General features: G+C 39.1%; 1 protein-coding gene across 7 annotated transcripts in view; it reads left to right on the forward strand.

Annotated features, from left to right (window-relative positions):
- Positions 1-12,885, forward strand: part of FRAS1 (Fraser extracellular matrix complex subunit 1) — a 425,899-nt gene that overhangs the window by 314,990 nt on the left and 98,024 nt on the right. For 6 of the 7 annotated variants that reach the window (XM_087434473.1, XM_087434474.1, XM_014787828.2 and 3 more), the window contains 4 exons: positions 174-311; positions 2,743-2,775; positions 10,032-10,160; positions 11,263-11,388. In XM_087434473.1, coding sequence (XP_087290599.1) covers positions 174-311; positions 2,743-2,775; positions 10,032-10,160; positions 11,263-11,388 — 426 coding nt within the window. The remainder of the gene's footprint in view (positions 1-173; positions 312-2,742; positions 2,776-10,031; positions 10,161-11,262; positions 11,389-12,885) is intronic. The other variant, XM_087434476.1, reaches the window with a different exon arrangement.

Consider the following 12,885-nt stretch of genomic DNA (forward strand, 5'->3'; position numbering starts at 1 on the left):
ATTTGCCCTTTTCTTGAATAACTGGAGAATAGTATACCAAGAACAACCTGAGAGCAATTGTTCCTGAAGGATAAGAGACTCCCACAAGTGGGCAAGGCAGCTTTACGGATCTGGTCGTTCAGTCAGCCATCAGAATTACTGTTGATGCTCACGCCAAGTCTCTTCCTCCCCAGGCATCATTGAACACAGGGACCAGCCTCACTCTCCCATCCGGTATTTCACACAAGAAGATATTAACCAGGGCAAAATCATGTACCGTCCTCCCACTGCAGCCCCCCATCTCCAGGAGATCATGGCCTTCTCCTTTGCTGGTAATGCTTTCTTCTTTATTATGAGGCATTCAACCTGCTCTCTGTGGATCTTCATGGCAGTCTGTCTCCAACTCTTCCTGTAGTCCTTCTGGACAGTTTGGTTAGCACTGTTTTATAGCTATTCAAAATAGCTTGAGGGGCCGGCCTGGTGGCATAGCCATTGAATTCATGCCTTCTGCTTTGGCAGCCTGGGGTTCACCGGTTCGGATCCTGGGCGTGGACCTATTCACCACTCACCAAGCCATACTGAGGCGGCATCCCACGTAGAAGAGCTACAACTCTACAACTGTGATACACAACGATGTACTGGGGCTTTGAGGAGAAAAAGAAAAAGAGGAAGATTGGCAACAGATGTTAGTGCAGGGCCAATCTTCCCACCCAAAAAAAGAAGCTGCAGCCTTGTTGGCATCTGGCACTTTATTAAAAAAAAAAATAGCTTGAGACTTGTGGGCCAATATGTAGTTTGGGCTCAGTTCATCATTTTTTCATTTATTCATGCATGCAGGCATACTTTCAATAAATCTTTACTTTGTGCTTCCTATGTGGCAATCACTGAGTGAGGTCTTGAAGACGTAGTGATGAACAAAAAGAGGCATGAATCCTGTTCCTGGAGAGTTTTAGGATCCTAGGTGTAGAGGCAGAAGTTGATAAATAATCCCAGTAGTGAATGTTTAATTTCAGACTGAGATAAGAGCTCTGAAAAGAAAGAAGAATGTTCAGTGGTAGAATTAGACTTAACAAGACTGACCTAGACTGGGAGTTCAGTGGAGGCTGCCCCAGGGAGGTATTGACAGTGGAGGGATGGGTAGAAGCTAACCAGGCTAAGTGTGCACGTTGAGATAGTCAGGAGAACATTCCTGAAAGAAGGGCACATGCCCCCATGTGAGGCCCTGGGGTGGGAGAGAATGTAGCATTCTGGGGTTTGAAAACAAGTCAGTGTGTCTGGAATGTGGAGGGTGGAGCAGAGCAAGGATGAGCCTGGAGGGAGAGAGAGAGGCCAGACTTTAGAGGGCCTGTAAGCCTGTAGGGATTTGGATTTTTATCCCAAGAACAGTAAGAACCTTGTGGAGGTTTTAAGATATGGGGAGATGCCTTTTCCAGGGATCTCGCTGACTGCAGTAATGTGAATGGATTTGAGGAGAAGGCCAGAGTGGATGGATGTGTGGGTGAAGGGAATCCAGTGAGGAGGATCCTGCAGTACCTCAGGGAAGATTCTATGTAGGAATGAAGAATGCAGGTGACCTTTTGGGATTAAAACCAGGATTTGAGGGAAGGCACGTTTTTAAAGGAAGAGAAGACTGAGCAAAAGAATTACTGAGTTTCTAATTCAAGCCAATGTGTGCCCTTCCACTAAGCCAAGATAGCCTTCATGCTTACCACCTCTTGTTTCCCCCCCGACCCAGTAATCAAAGCTGCTGACTGCAAAGCAGGAGTTTTGAGTCCCTACCCTAAATATTTCTGTGCCTTGAATGACTCTAAGAATCTTGAAGCCTGTTTCTTTGTGATCTTTAAGATGTATGGACCGCATAACACGATTAATATAGAGTATTATTTTTACGTAGTAGCTTTATTCATACAGAACAGCTGATGATTTCTTATGGTGAGTTGAACATGGGTTAAATAATTTTAGAGTTACATTTTAAATTATGGCAAATATTTAAAGTAATATTTGCCATTATTTATATAAATGCAATTGTCTAGAAAATGATTAACTCTTCAATTAGAATGAAAATCTCTAAGGGTGAGGGTAGGCCTCTTCTCTAAGGACTATCCCCAGTGCTTAGTTACTGGGTGACTAATAGCCATTGAAAATGTTCATGGTTCTCCAACCATGAAACTTACAAGAAACTTACAAGAAACTCAGGACATCCTGAGATTAGAGGGGAAGAAAACATGTCAACCATGGTTGAAGTAATTTCCGTATCCACAATACTCGCCTGAGTTCCTAGAGCCTTTTTAGAGAGAGAACAGAGTCCTGTCCTGTATAATCTATGGGATGAATGCCACGAGATAAATCTCCCACACCGTTACAGTGTGTAAATCAATGTCCCAGGCATCACTCAATTCTACAATGGAATTGACCCACCAGAGAGCCTGTCAGTGATATACAACCTCACCTACATTCACCCATTTGTGGGATTTTATATACTGATAAAATTGGATCTGAATGAATGTATTATAAATCGTTCTAACTGCTGTGGTATACAATTATTCCACTGTGTGTTTCTTTTTGTTACTTAAAATTAGTGCTGGGACTATTAAATTCGACATAATATTAGCAAATGAACTGATGATCTTTCCTTAAACCATAACAGTTTAGATTAAAACATCATTTACTTTTCTATCCTCTGCCCCATATTTTGTACCTTCCCCATCTATTTCTGACCCAAAAATACTTAGTATACTGATTTTCTCTCTTCTCTTCTTTCAGGTCTCTCAGAATCGGTGAAATTCCACTTCACAGGTGAATATTTTAATCTCAATTTTAGTAGAAAATGGAAATTTTCCTTTCCTTATTCGTCCTTTCTTTTTGTTTCCTTCATCCTTCCTTTCAGCTGTTTTCTAAGAATTACTTAAAAGTTATGTAAGACAAGTTTCTTCTAAAATAATCGCGTGGCTAGTTAAATAGTAATAGCTTAACTTTGTATTCAGAGGAAAAAATAATCCACCAAGGATACTAAGGATTAGTGTTGTTTAAGCCCAATTTCAACTTGTACTAATATCTATTAAAAAGAAGTAATAGTGGTTAAGATCTTAGACTCTGGATCCAGACTGCCTGGGGTTCAGCATGCTCTGGGAAAGTTTCTTAACCTCTCTGTGCCTGAATGCCTCATCTTCCAATGGGGATAATAAATAACAATTACATACAGTCATGCATCGCTTAACAATGGGTATACGTGCTGAAAAATGCATCATTAGGCGATTTCATCATTGTGCGAACATCATAGAGTGTACTTACACAAACCTAGATGGTATAGCCTACTACATCTAGGCTACAGAGTACTAATCTTATGGGACCACCGTCACATATGCAATCCGTCATTGACCAAAACGTTGTTATGCAGCACATGACTGTATATGTGAAGCTCCTAGAACAATGATTGGCACATAATATCCCCATGACATTTATTTTATAACTGGAAGTTTGTATCTTTTGACCTCCTTCACCCATTTCACCCACTCCCCAACCCCACCTCTGGCAACCACCAATCTGTTCTCTGTATCTATAAGCTCGGGGTTTTTTTTTTTTTTTTAATTCCACGTATAAGTGAGATCATGTCTTATTTGTCTTTGTCTGACTTATTTCCCTTAGCATGATGCCCTCAGTGTCCATCCAGGTTGTCACAAATGGCAAGATTGCATTCTTTTTTATGGCTGAATAATATTCCATTATATACTATATTCCATAATAGTATTTCATTGTGTGCATATATATATTTATATTAATATAATTTATATTTATATATAGATATATATTTCTTTGTCCATTCATCCATCAGTGGACACTTAGGTTGTTTCCATATCTTGGTGTTTGTAAATAAGGCTGCAATGAACATGGCATGCAGATATCTTTTTAAGTTAGTGTTGTTGTTTTCTTTAAATAAATACCCAGAAGTGGGATTGCGGGATCACATGGTAGTTCAATTTTTAATTTTTTGAGAAATCGCCACACTGTGTTCCATAGTGGTTGCACTAATTTACATTCCCACCAACAGTGCACAAGAGTTCCCTTTTCTCCACATCCTCTCCAACAGTGATTTCTTGTCTTTTTGATAATAGTCATTCTAACAGGTGTGAGATGATATCTCATTGTGGTTTTGATTTGCATGTCCCTGATGGTTAGTGATGTGAGCAACATTTTATGTACCTCTTGGCCATCTGTATATCTTCTTTGGAAAAATATCTATTCAGATCTTCTGTCCATTTTTTAATCAGATTGTTTGGTTTTGCTATTGAGTCGTATGAGTCCTTTATATATTTTTTGTTAACCCGTTATCAGATACACAATTTGCAAATATTTTCTCCCTTTCGGTAGGTGGCCTTTTCACTTTGTTGATGGTTTCCTTTGCTGTGCAGAAGCTTTTTAGTTTGATGCAGTCCCACTTGTTTATTTTTGCTTTTGTTGCCTTTGCTTTTGGTGTCAAATCCAAAAAATCATTGCCAAGGCCAATGTCAAGGAGATTACCACCTATGTTTTCCTCTAGGAGTTTCATGGTTTCAGGTCTTACATTCAAGTCTTTCACCCATTTTGAGTTAATTTTTGTGTATGGTGTAAGATAGACGTCCAGGTTTCTTCTTTTGCATGTGGCTATCCAGTTTTCTCAGCACCATTTGTGAAGAGGCTGTCCTTTATCCATTGTATATTCTTGGCTCCTTTGTAGTAAATTAATTGACCATATATGCGTGGGTTTATTTCTGGGCTCTCTATTCTGTTCCATTGATCTATGTGTCTGTTTTTAAGCCAATGTCAAACTGTTTTGATTACTGTAGCTTTGTAATGTAGTTTGAAATCTGGGAGCATGATGCCTACAGCTTTGTTCTTCTGTGTCAACATTGCTTTGGCTATCTGGGGTCTTTTGCGGTTCCATACAAATTTTAGGATTGTGTGTTCTATTTCTGTGAAAAATGCTATTGGAATTTTTGTGTGTGTGTGTGAGGAAGATCAGCCCTGAGCTAACATCCATGCCAATCCTCCTCTTTTTGCTGAGGAATACTGGCCCTAAGCTAACATCTATTGCCAATCCTCCTCCTTTTTTTCCCCCTTTGTCTCCCCAAAGCCCCAGTAGATAGTTGTACGTCATAGTTGCACATCCTCCTAGTTGCTGTATGTGGGATGCTGCCTCAGCATGGCCGGACAAGCAGTGCGTCAGTGTGCACCTGGGATCCGAACCCAGGCCGCCAGTAGCGGAGCATGTGCACTTAACTGCTAAGCCATGGGGCCGGCCCCGCTAGTGGAATTTTGATAGAGATTTTATTGAATCTGTAGATTGCTTTGGGTAATATGGACATTTTGACAATATTAATTCCTCCAATCCATTAGCATGGAATATCTATTTATTTGTGTCTTCTTCAATTTCTTTCATCAGTGTTATATAGTTTTCAGCGTATAGGTCTTTCACCTCCTTTGTTAAATTTATTCCTAGGTATTTTATTCTTTTTAATGCAATTGTAAAGGGGATTTTTTGTGTGTGTGTGTGAGGAAGATCAGCCCTGAGCTAACATCTGCCAATCCTCCTCTTTTTTTTTTTTTTTTTGCTGAGGAAGACCTGCCCTGAGCTAACATCCATGCCCATCTTCCTCCATTTTATATGGGACATCGCCACAACATGGCTTGACAAGTGGTGCATCGATGCACGCCTGGGATCCGAACCGGCAAACCCCGGGCCGCCGCAGCAGAGCACGTGCACTTAACTGCTTGCGCCACTAGGCCGGCCCCGGGGATTATTTTTTAAATTTTTCTTTCTAAAAGCTTGTTTTTAGTGTATAGAAATGCAACAGGTTTCTGTATATTGATTTTGTATCCTGCAACTCTACTGAATTCATTTATTAGTTCTAACAGTTTTTTGGTGGAGTCTTTAGAGTTTTCTAGATATAATATCATGTCATCTGCAAATACTGACAGTTTTACTTCTTCTTTTCTGATTTGGATGTCTTTTATTTCTTTTTCTAGTGTTGTGTCGTTGTTGATATTAACCCAGTATCAACTCACTTCTAGTGACAGACTTCTAAATAATTCGTACAATCAGTAATAATATAAACAGATTATAATATTTTACATTTACAAAACATTTTACAATAGTTGTCTTATTTAATCCTTATAGTAATATTTTTAGCCTTTTAAACCTGAGGAAATTAAGGGTCATTAGAGTAAGCAGTTCTCCCAGGTTTCCACACCTGGAAACAGTAGAACCAGGATTTTAATGCAAGTTTCAGACTGAGTATGGGATATTTAGTTTAGCGTGGTCTGTGTTTGTGTTGGTCATGAAAAACAAGTGTCATGGTGGTGTGCCAGTTTGGTTTCCAAGCCTCAACTTTTACCTGAAAACTTGAATAGGTGAAGGGGTTAACTATTAACTTCTCCAGAATTTTAAGTTAAGTGATCCTTGAACATATTATACAGAGTAAAAGAAATAGACCTTGGGCTGACCTTAAATTAATTTATCTTGTTTCTGCCTGAGGTTTCTTTTTTTTATTGTTGAGTGATTTTTTAAGAATTTATTTTAAAGACTTCATGTTTTTAGAGCACTTTTAGGTTTAGAACAAACTTGAGAGGAAGGTACAGAGATTTTCCTTATACCCTCTGCCCCCACACCTGCAAAGCCTCCCCCATTATCAACATCACTCACCAGAATGAACCTACATTGGCACATCATAATTACCCAAAGTCCATAGTTTACCTTAGGGTTCACTCTTGGTGTTGTATGTTCTATGAGTTTGGACCAATGTATAATGACATATATCCATTATTTATATATCATAAAATATTTTAACTGCCCTGAAAATCCTTTGTGCTCTGCCTATTCATTGCCTCCACCGCCCAACTCTGGCAACCACTGATCTTTTTACTGTCTCCATAGTTTTGCCTATTCCAGAATGTCATATAGTTGGAATTATATAGTATGTAGCCTTTTCAGATTGGCTTATTTCACTTAGTAATATGTATTTCAGGTTTCTCTGTGTCTTTTCATGGCTTGATAGCCTATTTCTTCTTAGCGCTGAATAATATTCCATTATCTGGATGTACTACAGTTTATTATTTATTCACCTACTGGGGGACATCTTGGTTGCTTCCCAGTTTTGGCAATTATGAATAAAGCTGCTGTAAACATCCATGTGCAGGTTTTTGTGTGGACATAAATTTTCAACTTCTTTGGATAAATAAATTCCAAGGAGTGTGATTGCTGGATCACATGGTAAGAATATGTTTAGTTTTATAAGAAACAGCCAAACTGTCTTCCAAAGTGGCTGTACCATTTGCTTTCCCGTTAGCAATGTATGAGAATTCCTGTTGCTCCACGTCCTCGCCAGTATTTGGTGTTGTCAGTGTTCCAGATTTTGGCCATTCTAATAGGTGTGTAGTGATATCTCATTGTTTTAATTTGCATTTCCCTGCTGACATAGGATGTGGAGCTTCTTTTCATATGCTTATTTGCCATCTGTATATTTTCTCTGGTGAAGTACCTGTTATGGTCTTTGGCCCATTTTTTAAATTGAGTTTATTTTCTTATGTTTAGTTTTAAGAGTTCTTTGTACATTTTGGAAAACAGTCCTTTATCAGATGTGTCTTTCGCAAGTATTTTCTCCCAGCCTGTGGCTTGTCTTCTCATTCTCTTGACATTGTCTTCCACAGAGCAGAAGTTTTTAATTTTAATGAAGTCCAGCTTATCAATTATTTCTTTCATGGATTGTGTCTTTGGTGTTGTATCTAAAAGGCATCACCATACTCAAGGTCATCTAGATTTTCTCCTACGTTATCTTTAGGTCTGTGATCCATTTTGAGTTAATTGTTGTGAAGGGTGTAAGAGGTTGTTTTTTTTTTTAAGGAGAAAAAAATTTGGAATCTGGTGGGAAGGAAGTCATCTCCTTTAGGAGAGTTTTGAGAGACAGAACTTTCAGTTGGGCAGATAATGAACTAAAGCAACAATAAACCCAAGCCCTGACATTAACCCATAGAGTGAGGGAGAACAGCTCATTTGGTTAATCAGCCAAGATGAGAAGGAAAGCTAATATGCCTGACCTGGCTGCTTCAAGACAAGCACAGATGCTCTGAAGAGCTGTCCTGAGCAAGGAAAACGCATGTGGTGAGTGGTGCCCACAGGAAGCATATGACCCAAAGAGGTAGTTTGACCCTTTCTCAGAGAAATCAGAAACATTGCTTAAAGAGAGAGCTAGACATGTAATTGCAAACATTTTGATTGTAAGTTCTTAATATTTGCTTGAAAAACCCTGAACCCGTGTGATGTATTTTCTTGATATGTAGTATGTACCAGAAAATAGCTTTCTTCCGTTTACTTACAAAGGCAAGGATATACCTTGGTCGCACTGACAGCTGTGTCATATGACCAAAGCTCTTTAAGTTTTAGGGCGCTTTCTTTCCTCTTCTGTAAAGTAATGATATTGAAGGCTCCCTGAGGCAACCCCCCCGACTTAAAAATAAAATCAATGTAAAACAAAAAAAAATAAAATTATTGTTATTATTATTTTTTTTTTCGCTGAGGAAGGTTAGCCCTGAGCTAACATCTGTGCCAGTCTTCCTCTGGTTTTTATATATGGGTGGCCACCACACTGTGGCTGATGAGTGGTGTAGGTCTGCACCTGGGATCTGAACCCGTGAATCTGGGTTCCAAAGAGGGACGCGCTGAACTTAACCACTACGCCACAGGGCCGGCCCCATAAAATTATTTATTTGCAATTATTTTATTTTTATTTGACATAGGGCTTCTTCACTTAGATTCCAGGGACTTCAGAGAATCTTGAATCCACTGAAATTTATGGAAAAGTTTGTATATTTGTCCCCAAACTCCCAAAAGCTAAGAATCATCTGCCTCTATCTTTGATGATCCAGAGAGGAGAAAATTGAGCCTAAACAAAGAAGCAGTGGCGATAATTCTGACATTTGACCAGATGACCAGAGCTATAAAACCTTTATTCTCACGGGCATAATGTCTTCTCTCCTTCAGTCGGCTATTTTGGGACTTCTCTAGGACATGGAGTATACCTTGTAAAATCCAGCCATATCTTTTAGATCTATTCTGAGGGAAAAGGCAAATGTAAAACTTGAGTGGACTCATTTCTAGGAGTCACTGAGCAATGCTTTATTTTGCTTAAGTAGAGGTCAGATTTCTAGTGACTTGTTACTAAGTCCAGAAGAAAGTGAAGAAGGTAGCTACTTTCTTATAACCAGCCCATATGCAAGCATATCACACATTTTAAATAATCAACAGTACGGATTTCTCAAAGCCCCTACAAATGAACACATTGATGTGTTGGTGGTACAAGTATTCTTCCAAACCAGGCTGTTAGAGAAGGGAGGGTATATTAAGGTAGGAAAGTGGAAAGAAGAGTCAAGGGCCAGGCAATTCTGCTTTCATTTCCCTCAGGTGATCAGTGTTCACTTGGATGTCAGACAATCCGGGGAAATAAAATCTCAAGGTCACTGTTTTGTTCACAAAGGTGTCTTCCATTTATTGCCTTGTGCATAATGACCAGGTAAAAATGGGTCTGCTTACTTCCAAACATCTGTCATTAGGCTTATTTGTATGTGTATTTTCTGTCCTTTTAAAAAATTATTATCTAATGAGACACAGACATGTCATTTCTAAGACATTTCTTGAAAGAAAATATTTCTCTGGAACATTGGAAGAACGCATTGAATCAAAAAATAATTCCATAAATAAAAACGTTTACCAGCATCATCTAAGAGTGCATGTTTTGTATTATTTTCCTTTCCACTTACATTTATCAGTATCACATTTTTGTGAAACTTGCTCCTTAGGATGACTTATTATGATCCTTTAGCCTTTTTGTAACTCGGTAGAAAAATCTTTATTAGAGTAGCTCACAGTATCTCGCTTGCTTACTTTTTCCATTTCTAAGCATCTCTTCACAGTGTTAAGGTAATCTAAAAAAGCTACATATTTATGGAAATAGCCTGAAGGTGACCAGACTACAAGTTGATTTGTGTGTGTGTGTGTGGGTGTGGGTGTTTACCCTTTCTAGTTTCGGATGGAGAGCACACAAGTCCGGAGACGGCCCTCACCATTCACTTACTTCCCACTGATCGGCCGGCAGCGTTCCAGGTCACAGCTCCACTGCTTGCGGTCAGCCCAGGGGGCAGCGCTTCTGTAGGTAAGTACTGGGAGCCTGAAAGAAACATGACTTTGGAAATGGGACCATATTTCAGCAACAGTCCCTGTTCAAACCTCTTAACGGTTACCAAAAGGTAGTGACCTCTTCTTCCAGAAGTTTCTGGCATTGTCATCTATATCCTTCCCTCTGCCCATTTCCATGCAAATAGAAGTAGCACAGAGAGAAGGAAATAAGCCCGTCAGAGGCCAATGCTCAGTGATGGAATACAACCCAGAATTTATTTTCCAGCCTCCAGGAGTTTGATTTGTTGCCATCACTAAAATATAAAGTATCAGAGAGCAGAGGGGAGAATAGACGGGAGCAGTTTCAATGACTGCTTTTGTTTTCTATTGAGAAAGTAAAGAGTAACAGAAAGAATGACAAATAACAATAAGCTTCAGAAGTTGTGAAGAGTTACAGTTGGCCCAGTTATTTTGTATGTGATTTTACTTACCTATTAACATACTTACTCTTTAGAAGTTTATTCTTTTACCAAGAATATCTTAAGAACAAACAGTGGATATTATGATTTTTGTTAGGTATGCTAACAGATTCTTAACCAGTTTCTACATGTGGGTATTGGCCTAAAATTAATTATCATCCAACTTATAAACCAGCCACCTATACAAAGACAACTGTCACTTTTATCCTTCTTCATCACTTCAGTGATGGCCAGAGCAGCCATTGTTAACACAACTTGGCCCTTCTGTAGATTCAGAGAAAGAAGAAGGGAAAAAACAACCAAAAGCAAAAACAGTTTCTGGGAGTATTTTCTGGAAGAAAACCTAACCTTACCAGTCAGGAGTGAACATTTTATGGTCTTCCATTCCCTCATCTGTATGGAAGGAAAAAGGTGTTCTGAAGTCAGAACTACCCACTTGTAAGTTAACTTTTGGAAGACCCTACTTGTAATTTGGGAATTGACTATATTTAATCAGTTTTCACTCTTTTGTAGTTGACTGGAATTAAACAGTGCTTTCTTATAACCAGCAGGTTACCCACAACATGCCTTCCAGCCTGGCCTGTGGCTTTAATGTATAGAGTATACAGTCCGTTTTTAATGTGTGTATCTTCTCACCATGCTTTATTCTCCTACCTGCAGAACTGCAGTTGGTAGTGAGAGATACTGAGACAGCACCTGAAGAGCTCTTCTTTGAGCTTCGGAAACCTCCACAGCATGGCATGCTACTCAAGTACTCGGCTGAGTTCCAAGGGCCCATGGCCACAGGTAGCTGCTCACTCTGTCCTTGGCCTGCTCAGAGGATTTCTTGCTCTACAGTCAGTGTTATGTGTCTCAGACAAGAAGTAAAGCAACTTTGTGAGACAAACTATGAGGAGATACTTAGAAAGGAAAAACCTTTAGTGTTTAGTCCATTGGCTGAAATATTTGGGACTTCTTTCTCTTCGCCACCACCTGTGCCCCAAAACTATGAAGCTGTTTCCTCAAGTTGTAGGTGACATTGGTTGGTTTCTGAAATCTGGAGTAAATTCGTTGAGAACAACCTCATATGCATAGTCAGCTGCCACTTTCCTATGGTGTGTTAGTGGAGATGAACTTGTCTTCCTTAATTTGGTATGTGAATCTTCACAATATTTTTAGCACTGCAACTCTGATAGTGTAAACTACATGTATCTTCGTCTGTAGAAAAAGGAACCACGGGGGCTGGCCCGGTGATGTAGTGGCTGTGTTTGTGAGCTCCGCTTCAGTGGCCCAGGGTTTGCGGGTTCAGGTCCTGTGCGCGGACCTACATACCGCACATCAAGCCACGCAGCATCCCATATGCAAAATAGAGGAAGATGGGCATGGATGTTGGCTCATGGCCAATCTTCCTCACCACCCCCCCCAAAAAAAATGGAGCACATTTTTTAAGTATTATCTATGTGGTGTAACAGTGTGGTACTGTGACCAGCTTTCCAAAATATTTATTGCGCTGTCTCTGATTATAAAAAATAATACATGTTGATGTTTAAAAAGTACAAAAAAGCACAAAGAACACCACTAAATCTAATTTTTAATAGTCAACCCTTATATATCAAAGTGAATATTAGCCCTTTCAAAGTATTCACTTTGGGGTGATATGTGCTTATTCTGACAATCTGCACCTTCTTAAACCTTTATATAGTTCCTAATAGGCATGTAATAATGCATTCTTCTGAATATCCTTGCAGAGGGAAGGGGGACAAGTCTTTGACCTTGAAGGTACATTGAATTTGTAAAAATAACCAATGAGCATTTGGGAGTCACATAGGCAGATTTTTAAAAATTTACTGAACAAAAGAAAAGTCATTGGAATAGAATTCTAGCATCCTGAGGGAACTACTTTAGGAACATAACAGTCATAGCCCAGTTTCTTTAACATTATGTTTAACCTATATTTGTGTAATTAATATATGAGATCCAAAGATGTTTGTAAAATAGTTTTTTACTTTTTTTAGGCACAATGCCACTAGCACCAGTAAATCACAGTAAGACAACGCTGAAAGAGAAGGTTTAGAAGACGAATACAGAGAATGAATAATTTCTTTAGTTTCATTATATAACAACAATTATAAGAGTCAGTAATCTATCAGGAAATAGAGTTGAATATAACATCCAAGAAAACCAATCCCCCAGCTGTGCTCTGTAGAATCGTGGGGGCCCATGGCACTAAGTGGCATTTCTCGTAAAAAGTGTTCCATGACCAACCAATTTTGAGAAGCTTTAATATTGTGTATTAAAGATTCT

The sequence above is a fragment of the Ceratotherium simum genome, chromosome 8 (genome assembly GCF_057802395.1).
Source record: "Ceratotherium simum simum isolate JZ-2026a chromosome 8, ASM5780239v1, whole genome shotgun sequence".
Classification (NCBI taxonomy): domain Eukaryota; kingdom Metazoa; phylum Chordata; class Mammalia; order Perissodactyla; family Rhinocerotidae; genus Ceratotherium; species Ceratotherium simum.